At 41.5% G+C, this 25,380-nt stretch overlaps 1 protein-coding gene across 3 annotated transcripts; it reads left to right on the top strand.

The window, feature by feature from the left end:
* Positions 1–2,964: 2,964 nt before the first annotated feature.
* LOC140349195 (zinc finger protein 536-like) lies at positions 2,965–24,501 on the top strand. 3 transcript variants are annotated; one of them, XM_072435445.1, is made up of 4 exons: positions 2,965–4,607; positions 11,805–12,530; positions 15,172–15,245; positions 24,011–24,501. In XM_072435445.1, the coding sequence occupies exons 1-4, from the start codon at positions 3,086–3,088 to the stop codon at positions 24,068–24,070; spliced, it is 2,382 nt and encodes a 793-aa protein (XP_072291546.1). In that variant the 5' UTR covers positions 2,965–3,085; the 3' UTR covers positions 24,071–24,501. The 3 variants fall into 3 exon arrangements, with proteins under 3 accessions (XP_072291546.1, XP_072291545.1, XP_072291547.1); XM_072435444.1 differs by lacking the exon at positions 15,172–15,245; XM_072435446.1 differs by lacking the exon at positions 15,172–15,245 and having other exon boundaries at positions 11,805–12,547; positions 24,011–24,185.
* The last annotated feature ends 879 nt before the right edge of the window (positions 24,502–25,380 follow it).

Below are 25,380 nucleotides of genomic sequence, written 5' to 3'. Positions count from 1 at the left end.
GCCAGAACATGTTTACACTTTATACTTTCACAAACTCCTCTTAGGGCGTTAGCCCTATTAACCTGAAATTTGGTGAGACTCATCTTCAGGGGTGGACCATCAAAAGTGATCCACATTTTTATTCAAAGAGTCACGGTGTCTGTGCGGCAAAGCCGCACATTTTGCCAAGAATTCAAAATAAAATTGCTTTTTGATGGTAAAACAAAGGGGAGAAGATGTGACAGCGTCACAGATTCAGCAGTAGGCGCAATAAAAGGACAATTGGGGCGCGTTAGCGCCCCCTCCTCTTGCGGCGTGGCGGCGGCGTGGCGAGGGCCGATCATTGCCGCTTGCGGCTATATTTCTTCTTCTTCTTCTTCTTCTTCTCGGGACCAACCCCCCTATTTTTCACCCAGTGAACATTGACGAAAAGTCACAAAAATGTTCACACCTCTAAAAATCGTGCCTCTCTACATTCTGGCTATTTCCCTTTTCTAAAATAAAAAAAATTGGCGCGTCAGCGCCCCCAAATGTACCAAAAATGCATTGAGAGATGGGAAATGACCCAAAAAAAATCTGATCGTAGAATCATGAAATTTGGCGCAGAGGTAGATGGTGACAAGAGAAGTAAAAAATATTATTACGGCAACGCCGTCCGCCCAACCAAATGTCGGCCATATTGCTTCAAAAATGGCTAAACATGACTTCAGAGTTTTTCCAAACGTCGTACTTTTACGAACTCCTCCCAGGGCGTTGGCCCTAAAAAGCTGAAATTTTGTGAAAATGCTACTGAGGAGTGGGACATCAAAAGTTATCCAAATTACATTGATACCTCTCACGGTCTGTAGCTAGAATTTCAGAAATCTCCCATATTTAAAATTTCTGCCGTTTGCGCAGATAAAGTCCGAATTGCGTCAAATTAGAATCAGTTGTTAAACTCTTTGCCCTAAACCCACTTGAAGTGAAATAAATTCATTTGGCGCCACAGCGCCCCCTACAGATTTTATATGGAGGTTAAATGTTTAGTTTTGCGAAATTATATGAAATTTGACACACAACTCAATTTTAGCATCCCCATCAAAAAAGTCAATGAGAGCCATGTCATAATTGTTATGGCGTTGCCGTAACGATGACCGAAACCTTCCATGTTATTCCAATGGGGAAATCGCCAGAACATGTTTACACTTTATACTTTCACAAACTCCTCTTAGGGCGTTAGCCCTATTAACCTGAAATTTGGTGAGACTCATCTTCAGGGGTGGACCATCAAAAGTGATCCACATTTTTATTCAAAGAGTCACGGTGTCTGTGCGGCAAAGCCGCACATTTTGCCAAGAATTCAAAATAAAATTGCTTTTTGATGGTAAAACAAAGGGGAGAAGATGTGACAGCGTCACAGATTCAGCAGTAGGCGCAATAAAAGGACAATTGGGGCGCGTTAGCGCCCCCTCCTCTTGCGGCGTGGCGGCGGCGTGGCGAGGGCCGATCATTGCCGCTTGCGGCTATATTTCTTCTTCTTCTTCTTCTTCTTCTCGGGACCAACCCCCCTATTTTTCACCCAGTGAACATTGACGAAAAGTCACAAAAATGTTCACACCTCTAAAAATCGTGCCTCTCTACATTCTGGCTATTTCCCTTTTCTAAAATAAAAAAAATTGGCGCGTCAGCGCCCCCAAATGTACCAAAAATGCATTGAGAGATGGGAAATGACCCAAAAAAAATCTGATCGTAGAATCATGAAATTTGGCGCAGAGGTAGATGGTGACAAGAGAAGTAAAAAATATTATTACGGCAACGCCGTCCGCCCAACCAAATGTCGGCCATATTGCTTCAAAAATGGCTAAACATGACTTCAGAGTTTTTCCAAACGTCGTACTTTTACGAACTCCTCCCAGGGCGTTAGCCCTAAAAAGCTGAAATTTGGTAAAAATGCTACTGAGGAGTGGGACATCAAAAGTTATCCAAATTACATTGATACCTCTCACGGTCTCTGAGCGGCGAAGCCGCAAACTGTAGCTAGAATTTCAGAAATCTCCCATATTTAAAATTTCTGCCGTTTGCGCGGATAAAGTCCGAATTGCGTCAAATTAGAATCAGTTGTTAAACTCTTTGCCCTAAACCTACTTGAAGTGAAATAAATTCATTTGGCGCCACAGCGCCCCCTACAGATTTTATATGGAGGTTAAATGTTTAGTTTTGCGAAATTATATGAAATTTGACACACAACTCAATTTTAGCATCCCCATCAAAAAAGTCAATGAGACCCATGTCATAATTGTTATGGCGTTGCCGTAACGATGACCGAAACCTTTCATGTTATTCCAATGGGGAAATCGCCAGAACATGTTTACTCTTTAGACTTTCACAAACTCCTCCCAGGGCGTCAGCCCTATTAACCTGAAATTTGGTGAGACTCATCTTCAGGACCATCAAAAGTTATCCACATTTTCATTCAAAGAGTCACGGTGTCTGTGCGGCAAAGCCGCACATTTTGCCAAGAATTCAAAATAAAATTGCTTTTTGATGGTAAAACAAAGGGGAGAAGATGTGACAGCGTCACAGATTCAGCAGTAGGCGTAATAAAAGGACAATTGGGGCACGTTAGCGGCCCCTCCTCTTGCGGTGTGGCGGCGGTGTGGCGGCGGCGTGGCGGCGGCGTGGCGGCGGCGTGGCGGCGGCGTGGCGAGGGCCGATCATTGCCGCTTGCGGCTATATTTCTAACTACTTTTATTGCAATTTTCTGGGCAAAGCAATATCTGCATGGAGAAAAGCAGGTAGCAAACTTCACCCATAAAAAATGACTTTGTGCCCCTATAAATCACCCTATAAATGTCCAATTCATCCATTTACTATATTGTTCTGTAGTTTTCTCTTAAACTATGAAATTAAATGATGTTCTTCCCTTTACATAACAAGATAAAAAACACATTATGTTTGCATCCTATTGATTTTTGTCATATTTTTTCTCTTTCCTTCCAAAGGTGCCGCCTCCTGTCTCCACCCATCCTCCAGTTTATCTCAGTCAGACGCCTCCACCACCGTTCTGTAACACCAGCCCTAAAAGCACTTTTCCATTACCCCGGCCACCCACCCAATTCAAAGCCAGATGGCACTTCTGGCCAATCAAATCATGGATGCCAGACTCCTCAGCAGCATGAATGGCAGAGTGGAGCTTTCCCATTTCCTGAGGGTGACCAATCAAACCATCCCATCGCAGGCCAACTCTCCGCCTGACGACAACCATAAAAACCGGAAGTACCCTTGCCCGCTGTGTGGTAAGCGCTTCCGATTCAACAGCATTTTGTCCCTCCACATGAGAACGCACACCGGGGAAAAGCCTTTTAAGTGTCCCTACTGCGACCACAGGGCAGCGCAGAAGGGCAACCTCAAGATCCACCTCCGTACCCACAAGCAGGGCATTCTGGGTAAAGGTCGCGGGAGGATAAGGGAGGAAAACCGGCTGCTGCATGAGCTGGAGGAGCGTGCCATACTGAGGGACCGCCAGATGAAGACTAGCCATGTTTCGATGAATACTAATGCGAATGCTAACCAACAACAACAGGGCTCGCCATTGGCACAGACAATGATTAACACACCTCAGTTTGTGTCTGAAACAGCGTCACATACCTCCACATCGCCAATCGCTTCCGCTCAAGATGAGCCGCAGGCAGGAACACCACCTGGATTCCGCTGCTCTTTCTGCAAAGGCAAATTTCGCAAGCAACAAGAGCTGGATCGCCACATTCGCATCCTCCACAAACCGTACAAATGCACCTTGTGTGAGTTTGCCGCTTCTCAAGAGGAAGAACTCATCGGCCATGTCGAGACGGCACATATAACGGCAGAACAGGGCAAAGCAGCTACATTCGGGTCAAGTGACAAGCCTAAATCCGCCGGCGAATTCCCTTGTGAGGTGTGCGGGCAAACCTTTAGCCAAGCCTGGTTTCTTAAAGGCCACATGAGGAAACACAAAGATTCCTTTGAGCACTGCTGCCAGATCTGTGGCCGACGGTTCAAAGAGCCCTGGTTTCTCAAGAACCACATGAAGGTCCACCTCAACAAGCTAGCTGCTAAAAGCAATCTGACCGAACATCATAACTCTCTAAGCATGCTATCTCAGGAGCATCGGGGCAACTTCTATTCCCAGTATATGTCTCGACTTCACGACAGGTTTATTTCTGATCGGGAGCAGAATGATTACAACAATATGATCGGAGTGGACATCAAAGTTCGAGAGATGCTACAGAGGATGATGTGTCCGAGCACACCAATGGCCAATCTCGAAAGCTTGAACCGTCTTCACTCGTCACTGAGCATGGAATACCTGCAAAAGGTCGTGGCCAACAACAGTAGCAGCGGCAGCGGCGGCGGCGGCGGCGGCGGTGGTTATCCAGGATGGCAGGTTATGAACCCCGGGATGCCCTCGGATCAGAAAATGTTCAAAAGTCAGCATGGCGCCACCTACTTGCCTGGAGAAGATGGTGATCCAGAGGCTAAGGTGATGAGCAGGCCCAGCAGCACAGGTGATCTCAGTCATCAAGAAGCGTCAGAGATCATCGCTGAGACAGGGAACTCTCACTCCAGCAACAGCCTCGAACACACGCCGCAATCCACCTCACCAGCTACAGGTAACTGCTTCCTGGTAGAAATAAGGCAATACAACAGCATAAACACCACAATACAATACATTCAACAGTGCAAACAATGAAACAAACTGTATAAAACAAAGTGTCACTACATTAAAGAGTGTTAAAAGCCAGTCTGGATAAATACTTTATGAGCCGAGAGTTAAAAGTCTGTGATGTATATACATATATCGGGGGGGCAGTTTGGGGCCAGTGACAGAGGAAGACCCCAGTGTTTAGGTCCGGCTCTAATGTACACTTACAACTGAAGAGCAAAACTTCAAATAGTCACGTTGCAAAGGAAATATATATCTTCTCAAGTTAAAGGTGCTTGATGTGTCTTTTCTGGTGGAGGATACGCACTTTCCTTGTCTCCGTGGCGATGTTATTGTTTTGCTTGGGATTTTTAACAATATGACATTTATTCATATGGAGCAGTTTTATTACAGAAGATACACTAAAAATCCTTTGAAAAGCATGCATTATTACTGGGAGCGGGGTCACGTCTCCTCAGATGGGACTTGTAACTTGGCCTCTGCTTGTTTCCATGGAGACGGATGCCACAGAATGCCATACTGTAAAACATTCCAGACAAAGGTGAAGAGTGCACCTTAAATTAGCATTATGCAAGACGTTTCTCAAGAAAAAAATATGTTTCTGGTGTTAAATGATGTGCTTATTCAAGTTATCAATGTTATTTTAGTGTTTTAGATGTAGTATTATTAATTTTAAACCTATTTACCTTGACTATAGATAGTATGAATCAGTTTGCAGCGTTAAGACAATTTGAAAGACAATTGAAACGGAACAATTCCCACTGAGCTTCATTTAGTTTCTCACAGCACTTTCATTTATCTTAGTTGAGGAAAGTGTGGCAATCAATTTAACAGAAAGATTATACATTATATATCAGCATGCAATCCCAAGCTACAATTACTAAAGAAAACCTAAAGTATGTAACGCCCGCTATAATCTATGTTATTTCATGTTTCAAAACAGATTGTCCTTTGGCTCCTTCTTTGTTCATTTGCAGTGTAGGTGGACATGAAACTCTGGGTCACCACAGATATTACTGTCATCAGCGCGGACTCTGTCTCTCCTTTTTTAAAGCGAATGGCATCATGTCGAATGGGAGGGATAATTAGTACCCTTTTTTTGTATGTGCCACATCCCCAGCCTTTGCCTACGGGGGCACAAGATGTTAATGCATGCCATCTGGTGTTTTTAATGATTTGATCTATACCACCCAGTGATTTTTATGATTTGATCGACCACCTGGTATTTTTATTGATAGTCTTCTGTTCCACCTGCAATTCGGATGACTCTGAACCCTGAGTGAAATGCCTTTCTTGTAATGGCATCCTGCTAACTGGTTATACGGTGAACCTAAACTACTACTAGATGAGAACAAAAAGAACATTAATCCCGATGTTTTTTGCTCCTATTGGTCTCAGCTTTGAAAAGTCTGGAGCACTCTTTTGGGACGTGATGCAATATCCTCTTAAACGATGGCCGTTCAGGCGCGATAAATGGATCAGGTTTAATCCCGTTACATGTTTTGTTCCCATATTGTCAACATACGTATATATTTCCTAGCGCTGTAGTCGCCTAAAGAAATTCTTGGTCAACTAAAGACATGATTTGTGCATTCATTAGTTGACTAAAAGGGGCATAGCGTGGTAAAAGATGTCAAAAGCTCTTAAAACTATGAAGTATCTTCATGATTTTAACCTGTATCTGTACTTAATGGGCACTGACAAAGCCACAGAATTAGACAAAATGACATAATCATACAAAAGTAAACAGGAAACAGTGTATTTATTTCTAAAAAGGCAGATTCATTTCAAAATTCTCTTTCAGATCTCAAGATAACTCACTTCACGCCTTCTCCTATCTGTTGCTGTGAATACAAATCCTTTAAAATCCTCCCAAAATGAGTCTACTAATACAAATTTGTGTCGACCAAAACACCATTGACGCATTAATTGACTAATCAACAATATGTGGACAAGTCCTTCTGAGCTTATGCTTCAGAAACATGTGGCCTTTTTTCGCTCTAACTCTAATCGCTTCCACCATACACCAAACATTTTACAATCGCCGGCTCTTGCAGGCGGTTTTGCTCAGTTGGCAGGATGGCACATTGAGTATCAGCCTCTAATTTCAGTCAATATTAAGCATGGAAACTAATTCATTGTAAAGGTCAGGCGTCATTGCTTTAGTCAATGATGGATCCGGCCTGCTCCTTTCCTCTCCCCGCTCTCTCTTCTATGTTCTTAGTCCGGGTGTAATGGTAGACTCACTCGGGGGGCTTAGCGGCGCATTGTTTAGCCCTGACAATATATCCCACGGACCTCTGCAGCTGCTCCCCGCGCTCACAATGACAGATTAATTAACACAATCACACGAGCGCTGGCCCTGGCTCAAGTCTCAGGTCTGCGGCGGGACAGATAGGTAAATCCGCACACATATGGAGAACACGCACCACTTGATCAGGCTTTAATAACCGGGATAAGTTTTTTGGGGTTGGCGGGATAGAAGGGGGGGAATCAAAAAGCAAGATGGTGGATGTGTGTGTGTGTGTGTGTGTGTATGTATGTGTGTGTGCGTTGTCTAATTCATGGGAGCGGAGATGCCGGGGAAAAATTACCAGTAACAGATGTTGGAGCTTGAGGAACATTGATTGGTCCAGAATTACAGACTGCATTATTCATTGAAGCCTATGGTGGTCTTGAAGTTATTGATGTGCCCAATATGGATCGCAAAATGTCGTGCATCGGCTGTGATTCCCGTGCAAGATGCTGTTTGATATTTGCAAATACATGATTTCCACCCGACAAATAGCAACAACTTCATTTCACTCCTTGGACAGTAATTGCAGCTAATCCGATTTTAAAAGTCTTGTGAAATGTCTGTTAACTAATGAAGGGTGAGCGCTGCGGGCCCCGACCTACATTGGACCAGTAAGATTACAGCTCCCAATAAAAACATGTCCAAATAGAAGATGCGGTGACACTTATTAATTAGTCCCATTCAATATTCCTAACCCCTGGGTCAATGTGCAGACAGCATGTAATGATGTCGTGCCCGCGTGCGTGTTGTCCCCACTTTTACAGTAGCAGCAACGAGCCTGTAGCATTAGCAGAATGTTAATGCCCAGACGTTCCAGAGGGCAGTGCCAGGTCAGAATGTCCAAGTCGAGATGTAAAAACTCTAACATTGTCATAGAGATTGACCGATTTGTTTGTTTTGTCCGATACATACCGATCGATTACTATCCCCAGAAACTGATGGCCGATAAGCTCTATTTATACGGCTGATTTTGATTATTTTCCGCAAATTATATATAGATATTTTGTTTGAATTTACTAAAACTAATCCACAAACCTGTTCTAATACAAACTGAATAGTGTAGTCGCCGTTTGTGCAGTGCCCTCTTTGCACTTCAAATCATGCATTCTTTAGGCAGCTGGTGCCCCCCGAACTAAATATCGGCCTCTGCTGGCAATAGGGCCGATAGTCGATATGCTAAAATGAGTACATATGTATTGTCCCAATGTATCAGCCAAAACAGATCCAAAATATGTTTAAAATGATTATACCATTATCTTTCTGGCTATCAAAGAGATACATTTGAGTCAGAAAGTTCAGAACGCTCAGAGAACTCTTAGAAAAATGGAAACTTATACTTTGATCGTTTGAAGTTGGGGAAGTACCAACTAAAACTAATTGCTCCTATCTCATTTTACTCACTGATAAGATGAATTATAATCAGCCCTGCCTTGCATTTTCCCATATAGGAGGTATACGAGAGTAAGCACAAAATGCTCTGATTAAAAACTTTATCTAATTTTAGGCCCTCATAAGGTACATCCCATTTGATTGAAGTGTTTGCGATCAAAAGCACTAAACTCATCTCCCCACATCTGCCTTCACTAATTCTTCTCCTCGTCCGTGATCCGTGCTGGTTTGTCGAAAGTGATTACCTGTTGGCTCCTCGGTCTCCCTCTCACTTCTGTCTTTTAATCCTCTTTTTAATTATTATTGCCGATATGAGGCTCATATTAAGCTCAAAATGCTTGTTTTCCTAGCATGCAGATAAAAAGATTTACCCTGGGAGTTCTGAACACCTGCCTTGAAATATTGTTCCAGCGTCTCCTGAATGCCATTTGGCTTAATTGACTTGGAAACGTCCCAAATGCGTCATTGACTATGTGCTCTAATTAATATTAATAATATATGCTATTATAAACATCAAAGAACATCTGGTGCCCCTGTTTCTCTCACCAGTCTTGTGTGTGACTCTGTTTCATCTTACACCAAAGCAGCAGCCATAGTGCAGCGGCACGTCTCATTTTCAGGTGCAGAATGAAATGGTTGCGGTAGTATATATGCAGTTTGATATGAACAATATAAATGCCAAATGCCTGTGTAAGCATATAGTATGTGCGGCTGTGATTGCATTGACGCTGATGTATGGCTGTAAATCTTAAAGCCCATTTCCATATGAAATGAATCACTTGTCCGAGCCACAGCTGCATGCTTTTTGCCAGACATGGGCACACTTGAAGCTCTTATTTTTTATTTCTTTATTTACTTACTTACCGTTTGCCCCCCCCCTTCCTCCCTCCCTCCCTCCTTCCCTCTCTCCCATCTCCTCCCCCTTTATGCACATCCAGTAAGGGCAGATAACTCACACACACATCACTTCATTAGACCGCTGTGTGTTAGGTGAGAGAGCCTCCGCGCCTTTTGTAATGACGCCGTAATTGGAGTTTGGCTTGATAAATCTTTAAACTCTAAAATTACTCCCCTCGCATAATGCGCGCCTCAGCCGGGTGTAAGTAAATCTTAAACTGATTAAGTTAGCATGAACCAGGCAATCACAAAGATGGCACTCATCCAAAAAGCAAGAAGGGGAAAAAATAAAATGGATGCTTGAGTGTTTGTGTTGTTTTTTTTACCACTATAATAGTGTGTAGGCTGCTGGCAAATGGGTTGAGGATGTTGAAAGATGAGGTCAGATATGAAAGTTTGGTGCATTCGAGGCTTAATGTCATCGTAATTTAAGCCGCAGAATAATTGAGATGTATGGCGTGCTTGATAGATGTCCATTAAGCTGATTTTTACTGGAGACAGGGGTGTGGCTCTGTTGAAGTCAGTTTTCCCGCTCTTAAGCACACACGCTGAAGTCGCCGCACACACACTAAAACACACATACGACTCTTTGTAATGCATGGGATTGTAAATTATACAGTTAGCAGAGCCGACTATCTTCAGTTCAAGGGCGTAAATCTACTTTTGTTACCTTGACGGTACAATTCCATCAGGTTCAGCTCCATTTAATTAATACATGAGAGTTTTTTATGCTTTGGCACAATTGAAACGATACAGACTTGATTTTACAGCCATTAAACTCACAATGGCTGCATTTTCTATTAGCGCCCGGAACAAAGTGAAAGTAACAAGTACAGATCATTAGATTTGGATTTACCTCGGAGACCTACCGCCGGGTCAGATCTGGAGGTTTATGAAATTGATATTTCTGCGGCGCGGGCATGAATCACTGCTGCAACTCAGATATTAGTCCATTAAAGAAGAACAATAAGGCATCAATATGCATAGAATTAAATGAATGGTGGTTGGGTTTATCTCGCCATCCCAGACGCATCCCCCTAAAAAGACACAGTATAATGTATGACCTGACCTTCAAATGCCAGGAGAGTGTTGGGCAATAAACTAACAATATTTGTGGCGTAATGGCGTCGGATGACTTTTACTGTAATTGGAATGGCAGGGAAACAGCTGGTGTGTTTAAAGGCAGTGCGATGCCGGGGTCTAAAGACGATCACTAACTCTACGGTCACAAGGAGGGTCTGTTTAACCCGGGGCCCACTCCACTGATGGCCGTGAGACTGATAAACTGTGCATCGGCAGCAGGAGGAAGACGTGAAAATTACCTGCAATTAAAAGTTATGGAGAGCCTGATCAAATCTCGTTTCCAGATGGTTATTAGTCACAAGCTGAAAGGAGAAAAATTAGCCGGTGTCAGTCTCCGCAATAATACACTTTGTTCTTTTTGAATTATGCTCGCTGTGCACCATTTCTCAACAGTAAAGCAAAAATAAACTCGGCTTTAGCGCGTGGTGTGGTTAATCAGAAGCCCTCACGTGTAGGATTTGGTTTGGTGTGACGGGGAACCCACTTACGCCCCTGATGGAATGAGCTCCTCAGCGTCGACATGTCCCTTGTTCTAGTTGTTTTACTATTTGACTGTTTATTATTTCTGGAAGAATCGGGTTTGGTGTTAACATCTCTGAGTGTATTTATTGCACATGGTGGTGGCGTCCATACTGTAAAATGATGGATCACTGGAGCTGAAAGCTGATTACAAGCTTGATTTACTGCGGGGCAGCACTTAAATCATTCAACTCAGCCTGCTGCGGGATTGCAACATTTTTCATGTTTAGACAAAGCTTGTTGGTACATACTTTGAGCTGTAGAAAATGTTCACTATAGACCGCACACACACTCTTTCTTTGGGAGCAATTTCAGAAGTCTTTTGTCTTTAGTGTTGACCTCAGCTGAGATAACCATACTTATTTTCCTTTCATTTGCACGCTAACCAGAGGTGATGCGAGAATTCTGAGAAAAAACTGCGCCTCAAGTATTCTTTGAGGTTTAGTCACTTAGATGGAATAAATGTTGCCATGGTAAAACCACAAGACAGTTATTAGTAAATGCGTCAGATACTGGAAAACAAGTTTATTCAACTTGTTTGGGTTCAGATGCACATGCTGTCTTTTGTTCTTATTATCGGATTCGATCGCCATCTGTCTTGATAAGAGTTATTTAAATATTATAAAATGCAAATAACACACAGAAAGTCTAAAATGATTAAAAGAGGACAGATGACAAACAAATAAAACTACATCAGACCTTGTAAAAAGTGTTGATTCGGTAAAAGCGGGTTTTCTAGATAAGTTTGATTTAAACTTTAAAAGACAATCTTAAAACCCTGTGGCAGATTTATTTCAGATTTTTATGTCATTTGTAATTTTCCACACACAAAAAAAACACAATGCATTAAAATGTTTCAAGGGTTGCACATCTTAAAAACAATATATAAGAACAGGGATCACTCTCAATGGGTATATTTGAGTACGGTTACTACATGTAAACCCTTTTGTATTGTTTTAGGTGAGAGCGTTTACAGACACCCATCCTCTGCTGACTTTGTCCCGGGACATGCCGCCTCCCTGGGTTTCCAATTGGACCAATACCCCTTCTCTCCCTGGCAAAGCACCCCAAGTCTCTCCAACACCAGTCCCTCCAAACCGCGACCCAGCTCCAGGGACGACTACAGCCCGGCCATGAGTCACTTCATCAGGCTGGACAGCAACAACCCGCCTCTGATGAACAAAGATCCAGATTCTTCTGCTCTCTCTCACGACAAGAAGTCCCAATACGAGCCTTTAGATTTGTCTGTCAGACCAGATTCCCTGGCGCAGATGCCCGGCTTTCTCCCCGACGGACTCACTTCCAGTCTGGCGCGCCGGCTGCAAACTTTTGACGTCGCCTTTGACAATGACCTTAAAGCTACCGATGCCACTGATCAGGCCGGCCGCGACGGCGAAGCGGAGAAATCTGAGAGTGAAAATGATGATTCTGCAAAGTGGAAGCAAAATAACTTTATGGAAGAAGTGGGCAGCTTTCAGAATGCCAGTGAGAAACTTGAGCCAGTGGGACAGTGGGGCAGAGCGATGGGCGAGTCTCCGATCGTCTCTCTGGAGAGTTTGAACCCGGGACAGGCCTTTTCCCTGCAGCATCAAGTGGGCCTTCTGTCCTTCCTGCGGTCCCAGGCCAGTCTAACCCCAGTATCAACCACCATGGCGAACGGCGGCGGGGCGAAGGATGCTGCATCAGGTAATCGACACTGACAGGTGAAGTGCAAATCACACATTTTCCTCTTTATCTTGTGAGAATGTTGAAAAATGTATTGACATAGTGTTTGGGCATTTTTTTCATTTTCGTTTCATGTTGTTGTTTTGTCCATCTCAACATTACACACGAACAGATCAAAAAACAACACAAACAGTTTGCTGGTCATGACTACGCTTAACCTCAGAAAGCAAAATTGCACCTTACTGATGTTCAAATCAATCATAATTATGACTCTTTACTCTGGGTGTAATTTTATGTTAATCATATAGTATATATTTTAAAAAGTGCACTAAAAGCTACAATATGAAACCTAATTTTGACTCAAACCCTGTTAACATTTTCTAATTATACACATCTACACAATCACAATGTAATCTTGCAGTTTCTTGCGTGTTGGGTTTCATATTAGGGAGTATTACACAACAGAGATGGTCATCATAGTACTGCCCATTTACCGGAAATCAGCTTTTGTACACATCAAACACAACCAGCATCACACGTTCATGTAAAATGCATATGTTGCCATCTAGTGGACACAACATATTCTTTTCACATGGTCAATAGCTCATCTTATTCACACACACACACACACACACACACACACACACACACACACACACACACACACACACACACACACACACACACACACACACACACACACACACACACACACACACAGATGGAGAGACAGAGAAAGTGCAGTAGATGTGGGAAAACAACAACTGTAAAGTCAGAAAAAGAGTCGATACTTAACTTTACATTCAAATTGTGATTTGGCATGCGACCTGTATGCTATAGAAGATCTCAAAGTGCTTTAAATATGTTTTTTGGCAGCGTCTCAGCCGTCATCACAAGACAGCCCAAGTGTGAAGTGCAAGTGTGAGTGTGTGTGTGAGTACTGCCACTTATAAACTGCACACCTCCCTTATACGTATAGCACTTTGGAGTTTGTCTTTTCCGTCACGAGTGGTGAAGACTCAGGTGTGCTCGCTGATTAGCCGTACACTTTTAAGACACGTCGCGAGCTCCTTGTACGATAAGTTACAAATGAACTGGGGCCAGCGATCGAGAGGCTTAAGCTTTTGTGCCGTTGTGATGTGCTCTCCGAGTGCAGATTTAATAATGCTGTGTCTCCCGAGAGCCAATCCAACAGCTGGGGTCTTTGATATGCATGTATTATGAGTGCAACACGATACACCTTCCCTCTGATCCCCCTCTTATTCAGAAACCCAATATGTTCATGAGAAAGACGGGAAAGTGCCTGTCAACTCCATTAGGGATTAACATCTGTTCCCCTTCTTTATGATTTCACAGCAACATGTACTCTTCTATTGGATTGTACAGATGGTTATTATAATATGTGAAAAACAGCCCCCTCCCCTTCATAAAGAAAGGCTGTTCATGTTTCTTTTAAGCCTTTAGTGCATGTAACGCCGTGTTAGATATGATTTAGGAAGTTGGCTGCGTTCACTCGTCTTTGATCAAAGTTGGTGCTATGGATTCCAGTGATCAAATCTGTGGGAATATGACTGTGTATAAATCCCCAAAGTCCACAACGCAAGAATATAAATGAGTCTTGTACAGAGCGTATAGCAGGGAACACTTATATGTATATTTATATTTATTTATTGACTCATCATTTGATTAAAAAAAAAAAGGAATTATGTGATAATAGAACCAATTAGCACAACAAATTTGGAAAATCAAGAATATTTGGTCAATAATCATGATTATTCAGGTCACAATTTAATCTTAAGAGCTAAAGAAAAAAATGTTATCGTGAACATTTTTAATAATCAATAACACATTTTTATTCAAGTTTCACACACAAAAAATAAAAATTGTACAGTGTTCTTTCATTTTGCTGCTTGAATTGCCATTTCTTTTTATTGAGAAAATCTGCCTTCATTAAGCTGTGGCAATATCAATAATAGTAAAACATTAAGAATTTTACTTTTTTTTATGGTGGCAATAATTTTGAATAATTGTTGAATTGTCAGACTCAGAATCCGAAAAATGTTTATTGCCAATGTCAGTGAACACAATTCTCAACATAGGAACTTGCTTCAGCATTAAAGGTGGATCATACAAAAACAAATGATAATAATAGCAAAGTATATCAAGTGAAATAAGGCATGCATAAATCAAGAATTTACAAAAAAATGAAAATAAACTTGGTCTCAGTATGTACAACATTTATAGATGGACAGAAATAAGGCAAAAAAGTAAGTACATATTATTTGTATAGCACCTTTCAGAAAGAAGTCACAAAGTGCTTCACAAAAACACAGAATAAAACAATAAAACACACACACACAAAAGTGAACAGTGCAATGAAAAGTGATGTTACTTCTCACAATAATCGTAACTCTAAAATGCCCCACCGTGACATCCTTAGTGGCTTCTCCCTAAAGCAGCACACTTGGCTTCACTCCTAATGACCAGTCAGTGAAACAGTAAACAGTGTTTCTCTTACTCTCACCCTTTTGAATGGAGTCACAGGAAATTACAAAGGATTTGCAAAGCTTTGTCTGCTTGAGCACACTCTAAAAACATAATGTAGACTGTTAGATTTGTAAATGTTTATATATTATCACATTAATGCTATGCGTTTCTGCAGGGCAAGGTTTTGGGCTTCGACTTGTCTCCGGAACAAGCAGGGAGGACAAAAGGCTAGGAACCACTGATCCAGAGGTAGAACACAGATTCTATATTTTGTAGAAGATTATAATCCGTAGAATTATTTTAATTCAGTGCATTGAGGTGCATATTGCACTTTAAACACGGTTAAAGTCCTAGTGCTTCACATGTGCCTTTTAATTACAGAATTGGGGCATGAGGGGCATTTTTCTAATATAAGAGAAACTGACAAAGATTCTTAAAATTCTCAATCAGAAGCATAATGTTTTATTCTAAAAAGATGGGAATTTTTTTCACTTTTTCTTTCATATTATTCCGTTGTTACTAGTGATCAACAGATTGTTTTGAATCCAGAGAAACCGATGGCCGATAAACTGCCAATATTTTTGAGCTGATGTAAGGCTGATTTTGATCATTTTCCTCAAAGGATCGTTTAAATGTACTACAAACCCGATCACCCACAGCCCTGTTTCACCTCAAACTTTTAAGAGAGCAGTGTAGTGCCTTCTTCAACAAAATATCAGGTTATTAAGATTAAAATTGATAGCCGATACGCTAAAATGTTCAAATATCGGCCTGATATTGCGTCCAACCGATATGTTTATGTAGTTACTAACTTGTCTGTTGAGAAATGTCCCAGCATTATTGTAAAAGACAGTTGAATGTGCACAATACAGATTGACCCTGCAGCTTTGTGACCCTGACCCTGCACTAGAGACGCAAAGGGTAAATTCTCCTTCAGGAGAAAAGCCAAATAATATCTTTTAAAAGGCCATGCAAGTCTTTGAACTTGGGTTTATTCTTCATCATAACCTTATAAACTTTTTTTTTTGCTGGCCATTTTCCTGACGTTCCAAAACAACTCGAGGTGCACCTTCTGACTTCTTGGTGTCACGTCATCAATATTTTAGGCCCCCGCGCAGTTATTTTGAGGGCCCATGTGGACGTGGTTTAACTTTCCCTCAGTTGGATCGTTCGTTTCTGATCTCTTCATGAGGAAGTGGCTGTCTGGGCACAATAAGCAGCTGTCACTCACACGGACACTGACACGCCCGGTGACATTGAGGGGCCCCCGTGGAGTGTCCTCTGCGGTGTCGCGAGGCAGGTGTCCCGGCAGCACTGACCAGGTGGCGGTGTCACGAGCCTGTCTCCTGTCCTCCCCGCCTCTCTCCCCCTCCTCCCACCCCCTCCACACTGTACGGCCCGTCGAGTGGCACGCTGACATATTGGCGGGCAGTTTGGACATGGAGTGATGTGTCTGCGCTGACAGCCCAGGTCGGTTCTAATGCGGCAGCAGAGGTAATTGGCCAGATGGTGACCCCTGCTTGAACCTGTCTGCATGCTCATTATTCTCCCTGAGTTCACCCCCACCACCCCCATCCCCTTTGTGCGGCTGGCTGAACATGCACCGCTGCAGACTCGCCACTAGATGTCAGTGTTTACCACGCCACGCTCTGCACAAAGTGTCGTCGTGGGGGATTTTGTCACATAGTAGTTTTTGTATCGATTTCAAGGATGCACCAACGTCACTGTGCTGCAATCAGCTTCTAACGTGGAGCTTTTTACGGTGCTTTGGTGAAATTGTTAAATATAAAGACTGAATTGTATATAATAAGTCTGTGCTATTGATCAATGAGCATTCAGAGAATTGTGTGACTCAGTGGAGAAAACCATTACAGAAGCACTTCGATTTTGGCTTTTGAAATAGCCCAAACCTCAAGGGCTTTGCGAAATGTAGTTGTATTTTTTGTTATTTGTTATTATTTTATATAAAAAAATACCACAAAACGTAGACTAAATGATGTATCGTATCTCTACATGTGGGACTGCCAAATGTTCCTTGCAATGGATCTTGTCAAGTTTGAACCAGTGAGACTGACAAACATGTTGTGCAGAACGAGAAAGAGAAAAGATGGGTGGTCATAATGAATAAATAAATGAAAATAAATAAAATAAAGTTGATACCTAAATAAAAAAAAAAAAAAAAAAATTAGGCCTTATAGAAAATTAGACTCATTTGAGAAGATATTGATATGAATCGTCTTGAACTTTTCAGAAGTATGAACACAGGGTTTTTGTATTCAAAGATTACCTTTCAAATACAACTTATAATCAGTGTTGGGAAGTAAATTAATGCATGTACCAAAAACACGTATTCAGAATACTAACTGTATTCTGGTACAGTTACTCATTCATTTGGTGGTTACTTTTCTCAAATCTGAAGAATACATTGTGGTATTTTAGCTCACAATTTACGCTTCAAACTTAAAAATAGTTCTTATTTTGAGAGTGTGTGCAACCTTTCCTACTCTAATTTGCTATGTTCTCTTATCTTATAAATAAATGCAGTACAAATGCTGAAACAAGAAACAAAAAGCTATTTTAATCATATGTCATGTTTTCATAGTATAATATAATGCAACTGAACGTGAAAGTACTCCAAGTATTCAGAATACAGTTCTCTTATTAGACCAAGTAACAGAATACATTACAAAATACAATTGAATTCAGGTATTCAGTACAATTAGAATTAGAATATGGTAAAAAAAAAAATACCCTGGAATTCTATTGGACTAGTACATCAAATTATGGTCAAAAGTTGTTTTTTTCCTGTTGAAATCAGTATCATGTTGTCGGAAATTTCAAGGTTTGATTCATGTTTAAAGTAGATTTTTTTCTTAAAGGCAAATATGTTTTATTATTTAATCAACATTGAACACAAAAAACAGTAATTCCAGAGGGCCTTGTAATGTATTCTAACTTGAACTAGTTAAACACTTCACTAAACAGCAGCTCTTTTATGTGAGGCCTTTGAGGCGCCTGAGAACAAGTGAATATGATAAAATCGATAAAGAAAAGGATCAGGAGTGAAAAAACACACCGAGGAGGAGAGAAAAGAGGCTGATTTGAAAGGTTGAAAGGGGGTTAGTCATTATCTCATTGTGTGACCTCCGCGTAGCCTTGGTCGACCGGGTGAGATGGCCGTACGTGGAGATGGATGGAGCGAGTGAGAGGTGAAAGAGTGAGCCGTGAGCAGATGTCATTGGAGGGGCAGCGAGGGGGCAGCGGCGCGGCCTCCCCTTTTTCTGCCTTTGTGCCCCGCGCCGCTCCCCACAGACATAATGAAGGGTGGGGCGGTGTGGGCGGGCGGGACGGGCGGTGTGTGTGTGTGTGTGTGTGTGTGTGTGTGTGGGGGGGGTGTACGGATGTGCACTCATCACTCACTGTCCCGCTGCCATCAGAGCTCGGGTCCTGGTCATCCGTCACCATGGAGCCCGCGTTGCCCCCGTCTGAGCGGCTACTGTCATCAGGGCCATTATCTGCCCCCGAGTCGCCGCGGAACGCACTTTCGCTGGGAACAAACACACAGGTGCACAGTCACACATGGGGATGGACACGAGTGGGAGGGTCGGAGCAGGAATACAAATATCTCAGTGACTTCCTTCTATTAAAGAGTAATATTAACATGTAAGGGAATGCTCTGATGTTCATACGCTGTGATGAGAAGTGATGAGAAAAGATGAGGAATTAGGACCAATTGGAAACAAAATGATACATCTTTTTAATTGGAAAAAGTATTCGAAATGCCAAAATGATATTTTTGTTGAGAAATAAGTCAAGTCAGTTAGTTTTACCAGGTAAATGTATAAATATATACTGTACAAGAAGCTGAAACCTATGATTAACAGACTTACTGGATACTGAAGTCCTCATTTAGCATATAAAATGGGTCAATATTATACAGCTGTAACTGTTTTAATTAACTGTAGGAAAATTGGTGTCACTTTATAGTTGCAACACCTTTAAGAGCCTTAATAAACCATGAACAAAGACGTATTTAACAAGTTAAGATTAATTTATATCATGAGTTAGGTTGTTACTTTTATTAAACTTATTAAAAATGTTCATTATGAATCTTTGTCTTTGTTCGTGCTTTTTAAGGCTGTTTTTAACGTGTTGCTATTGTGCGTTACCATATCTTTTAACCATAAAAAGCAAAAGCATTTCAATCATCTCAGTGGTCATTAAAAAAGGAAATTGGGAATGCGCTTGTTTACCAACATCTGGAAATCCTATTACTATTTTTAATTGCTTTATTTGGATATTTCTCTCCAAGAGCATAAAAAGTGAAAGCGTAGTAAAGCTTTATGACACTTTCTGCTCACTGTTGCTGCGTTCTTTACGGCCTGTCGGCTTGTCTGATTGTCATATAATTCTCTCAGCCCTATGATCGTCCTACTTGCTCATATTTCACACACACATGATCCTTCAGAAAGTCGGTGCAACCAACAAGAATAATCAGTTACTATGTTTGTGGCAGTTCATTTCCTACAGCCCATCACGGCGCTCAGGCCAGTGTGCAGCATGTGTTGTGGTGCTTTTGAAGCCGCGGCCAGAGCAGCGGTGTTCTGTGGTGAAGAGATGGATGGACCAGAGCCCGCTGCTGTCTCCTCTAATTGTAAAATATTAGTTACATTAGACTTTGGCCTGTGATTAATGGAACTTATTTAGAGGTTGCCCTGGTTTGGACCTCCCCTCTCCTCTGGTGGGAGGGAAGAGTGAGCAGCAGTATCAGGAGGACGGGAAGGCAGAGGAGACGAGGCAGACAACAAGCTAAACGTGGTCGAGACTCAGACCTTTGGGTGTTTCTTAAAACAGACTATGCATCTGGTCAAGTATACTTCAGTACTCAAGAAAAGTATACAATTAATCAACCAAATGTAGTTTTCAATCATCGTATTGTGTATAAATATAAAGGTTTTACGCATGCAACTAAAATGAGCTTGGTTTACCTTTTTTTGGAGCCACTGTCGTATGTGTGACATACAAAGGCAATTGAATGTAACTTAAAATGTGAATTGGCAATATAAGCAAATTCATATCAAGTCAAATGAGCAAAAAAGTGAAATTTTTATCTTGTATTTTGAAAAAGCCATTCTCTTTTGAACTCTTTCACATATGATTCATAACAATAGTTGATGGTATTTGATCAAGAAAGGATGGAATGATATTGCACTAGAATAGACAAAGAAAATTGTTTCGATTAAACTTTTTTTCTTATGGCACTTATCAGATTATTGTATATGAAGAGACTAATCTTAGACAAGCTTAGATGAGCTTAGTTTACCTCTTTTGGGAGCCACAGTCATGTGTGACATACAGATTTAAAATATGAATAGGTTATATTAAAGGATTGTTCAGTCAAAACAGCACATTTCTGTTTGTATTTTACTGTAGACTTAGAACTCTGACCCCTGGGACCCATTTCCTGCTCTTGAGTCAGGATTGTGGTCATAAGTGCAGGAGGATCAGCCTGTTTTGCAGGTTTTATAGTTTGAAGGGAGAAACTCCTCACAGAAAGACCTCACATGGTGCTGCCCGGTGGTGGAGTGGTTAAGGCACAGCACACATACAGACCAACCGCAGTGTCATGAGTTCAAGCCCTGAATCTGTTTTCTTTCTTAATAGTAACTACAGTTGTATAAGTGTAAGTAAGTCTTAACAAAGCATAAACACATTCATAATAGTTTATTAAGAATGTTTCACTCTTTGTAACTACTTATTTAAAACCCCAACCCGTATTGAATTAGTTACTCAAACTATTTGTTCATTGTGACTCTTTGTTCATGCTTCATTAAGGCTAATTAAGGTGTAGTTACCAGTATTATTATAAGTACTGGCCCACAGCATAGACATAACCAAAATGACCATTAAACCTAACTTCACTCTAAGTCATTATTGGTTTGTCTATGTGCACATGTACGTCATCCCCTTGTGCATTTTGACATTGAGTTTCCAGTTACACAGGAATGGGCAAAAACACAGCACTATATGAGAACAGGAAGAAATTTATGGGGGTCAAGACAGCTATGATATTGCCCTTTGAGATTTATAACTCTGACTGGAATTTAGTCTGTCAATTTCACAATGGCAACTGTGTTAAGTTGTGTTACAGTTTGTCAGAAGTGCCATGAATCAGACCTGTTATTTCTACTGTCACTCACCACTTCCTGTTTTTCCATTCGCGTTGGGTTTTTTGGCTTGAGGAAGTGCAGCCCTGTACCTGGACCGTGACAAAGCTTTCTTTATATCATTGTTTCTTCACTCCGGTTGGCCCCCTCCCTCCGAAAACTGTCTCTCCCAACCCCGTTGCTCTGAGCTGATGTGCCAAAACCTGTCCTTTACGGCCATCAGGTTACTCCAAAACCAACAGATGGAGCATTACCTTTTTTATTGCGTGCGCCTTCTGTGAATTTCCCCACATTTTTAACTCTCCGAAACACCTTTTTTCTCTTTTTTTTGTATCTGTGAAGCTGGGAGGGGCGACGAGGGGTGCAGCTGTCCCGGGCCGAGCTGGTGATGAGACCGATGATGGAGAGACGATGAGGGGGCGGGGTCAAACGGCTTAGACAGACTTGGTTTTTGGGAAGTGATGTCGAATGACTTCAGCGCGTAATAGTTTACTGTAACTGTGAATCACTGCGACACATGCTGAAGTGTTGGAGCGAGGGGAAAGAGAAAGTCGCCGTAGCATGGTAAAAATAGCATTATGTTGTGGGTATATTGTTAATGAGTCATCCGGAGCCTTTTCTTTTGATGTCAGCAACACTTTTGGGCTTTTGGCGTCGCGCAGATTTCTTATTGAGGTCAGATGTTGTTATGGAAGCTATTTGCAGTTTTCGTCACTGTTTGCTAGTTTGAAGCAACACATCTCATTTTGCTCGCTCTCTGGTTGATGTAATAAGGAAAAATGACAGAGACAGTGTCCAAATGTCCTCTCTCAGAAACTAACAACGTTTTTTTTAATGTTTTTATATTCTGGTGTCAGCCTACAATGACACTTTACTCCATAATGTTACTGTGAGCAGGCTCGCCTCTTCACAGACTTAAATAGTAACTAGCTGCTTGTCTCCATGTGGATAGACATGTTTAATGCCACACTGTGAAACATTCCAGGTGTGAAATGTAGGACTTTCTGTCAAAGGATTGCCTCTCAAACTTACATTGCATTATGGTTTTAAAGCATTTATGCAAAGACTAAAGCTCTCAACTGATGCAGCCTTTCAGTTTGTACTGGCCTTACCTTTGGGGCTACAACAATCTTGAAAGTAAGAATATTATAAAGTATGAATCAATAATTCTACCTTGCTTTGTGTACTATTTGAGTGTGTTTGACTCGATCTGGACAAGCTTCTTTTCTCATTTCACATGGATAAAATGTCTTTATATTAATATATTATTTATATTTTAAGTGGAATATGACTTGACCCTTTGGCAAATATTTCATTTCTTAACTAGTCAAATGGAATCTAATGGACATTAAGAGTCCGAATAATTGATATTTGTTTTGCCGTGTAAATAACGTCTTGTACAATAACTCTTGAAACATGAATACGAAGCAGCATTGTACGACAGCAACAACACCCTGGGGTTTGTGATGCCACGCAGACTTTACTGAAGTAAAACATGGAAGCTATTATATGCTTTATTATTTGCTAGTTAAAGGTATACACGCTGTGCTGGGCCTTATTTGTGGTTGACTTGTGGAGCAGGCACTGAAGGGGGACAGCCAGGCAGGAAGTTTTGGCACGCCTGGCCTTCCAGCTGCAGACATCTGTCATTCCTCAGCTCAACACTGCTGTGTGTATTTATTTGTCCACGAGCTGTGTGTGTGTGTGTGTGTGTGTGTGTGCGCGCGTGTGTGTGTGTGTGTGTGTGTGTGCGTGCGTGTGCGTGCGTGCGTGTGTGTGAGACCAGGAAATGGCTGACAATGAATGGCTCTTTATGAAAAAGTCCTGATCATATGAGTCATTGTGGTTTGGTAAGATAAGCTGTGACAAAGAGCACGTTATTATTATTATAGTTTACATCTGTCATGTTCTTTTTTTCCTGTTCTTCAGTTTAGTTTCATTTCTGTAAGTTATAAGGCTATAGAGTTAAAGTGTGCTATGCAAAGGACATTTTGATCAAACTCAGAGGATTGTCATAAACCTATTTTGTGAACAATTTGTTCTCTCTCTATCTTATTGCCTCCATTATTGTGCTTTTTGTAGTTCATTGCGTTCTTTAGTCTAGACGATACACAGCTAAACACCCAAAACTCTACCTCAATATTTAAACCATTTGATAAAAGCATTGTGTTAACAGTTTGCCCTGCATCTCACTGGCACTGCTAAAGCATCGAGACCTGTTGCACAGTTGTATTCACTGTCCTTCAGTTATCTACAATAGCTGGTGTGTTGTAAGCATTTGTATATTTGTTCTGAAGTACTTAAAGGTGCTGTACCGGCTTTTTACTGGTAAAAATGTTAAAAATGTGAAAAACATTTATTTATTTTTTTTAAACTGTTTGTAGTGGTCAAAATGTATTGCTCAATTTTCTAATGGATTCAAAGCATAATTATCCAGCGTGATGACTTTATAAAAGCTTTTCACATCTTTCAGTGGCCAGAGTTTATATAACGGTAAAGCTAACAATAACTCGAATGCTAATAATGCACTTCCTACTTTGCAGAGAATAAAATGGTCTTTAATTAGATTCACCCTAAGAAGAAGCTTTTACAATATAACTGTAATGGTGCCAAATAGGTTTTTTTTATTACATAAATAACATTAGGTTACAGGCCTTAATTTGACAGGAGTTCTGAAAACAACCATCTATTACTGAATAATAACTCACCTGTGGAGAGTAAACTTCAAATACTATTCCATCATTTCCAAAATCATCCAGTGTGTTTTTTTCTTACGTAATGACTTTTCAAGACAACCTTCACTGACAAATATTATAACTAAACATTTCTTTTCGTCTTCCTCTCCAGCTCGCAAACCGTTCCAGTGCCGCTACTGCCCCTACAGCGCGTCCCAGAAGGGCAACTTGAAGACGCACGTTTTGTGTGTGCACCGCAAGCCCTTCGACAACAGTCTGTACCCCGACCGCCGCCTCCGCCGCTCCCACACGCCCCAGCACAGGCCCTCCAAACCGGCCCCACCGCAAGGCATCGCCGGGGACGACCGAGTGCCAGTGGGGCGGGACCACGCCGGCATGACATCACTCTGCGGGACTTGATGCTGTCATGGCAACGGCGCACACGCACACACACACATGCACGCGCGCACACACACACACACACACACACACACACTTGAAACCGTTCTTGTTTTTAGCTTGAACTCTTGAAGAATTAGGACCGACTGTTGAAAATGCATCGATGTACATTCCAGTGTCTACTTGAAAAGCCGAAGTATGTATTTATCTGTTGCAAAAAAAAGCTGCCTATATCAATAAAGTCCATTGTGATGTGATTGTTCAGTGAGGGTATTCGGCGTTGTTCATTTTGTCAAAAGCGTCCGGACGATTTACTTGTGTTTACGTGCGTCTATCACTTCGACGCTGTGCAAAGTCTGATGGGGAAATGTAGCCAGTCCGCCTGAAGCACTTGTTCTTTCATCCAGTAAATACCTCGTGTTAGATTTTTGTAAATATCTCTCCATTTCCCTTCCAGTCCACAAGGCTTGTCTATCTGTCAGGATATGGTGCCAGATGTTGGGGCTTTAATCGCGGCAGATGTAATGAAGTAGAATGTTGCACATCGGAGCTTCCATTTGTTCTGGATTCCACTCCAGGGAGAAAGCCTCTCTCACATATAATTATTGCCCATTAACTCCTATGCTTCATGCCCTCATACTGGAACAATGCTCAATTAAGGGGAACCAAGGAAATGGAAGGAGAAAAAAAAAAATCTGCAGAGATGCATTGATAGTACATTCAAATCCCCCTTTCGACTGCTTTATTGAGTGAAACCAGCCATGTGTGCACGTACCGGATATGTCCAGCAGGGTAAAATCGCACCAATCAACATGCTGCTGCCATGTAACCCAGGGATCGAGAATTTACAATCCATTTTTTTACATTTAAAGTTTCCGGAACATGTTTTGAAGCACTGCCAGGGAAAGCCGCATTTTAGAAGTTATTTGATTGAAATGCTCGGCTTTGAAGTCAATAAAACTATAGCAAAAATCATTTGCACTCATAAAGATTTTGAGAGTATTGGGTCAAGGATGATGGCAAAGTCGGCGCGAGTGTATAATAATAAGTCATGTACACCTGGAGCACAACACCTGCCATTGTACCAGACTAAGCTCTCCTGCAGTGTCATGTTGAAGCCATTTTTTTTGTTTTTTGTTTACA

The sequence above is a fragment of the Eucyclogobius newberryi genome, unplaced genomic scaffold, assembly GCF_026437365.1.
Source record: "Eucyclogobius newberryi isolate DKJ021-1_F unplaced genomic scaffold, fEucNew1.0.hap1 SCAF_7, whole genome shotgun sequence".
NCBI classification, from domain to species: Eukaryota; Metazoa; Chordata; class Actinopteri; order Gobiiformes; family Gobiidae; genus Eucyclogobius; species Eucyclogobius newberryi.
The sequence above is the reverse complement of the archived record's forward strand: the minus strand, read 5'-3'. Positions and strand labels throughout refer to the sequence as shown.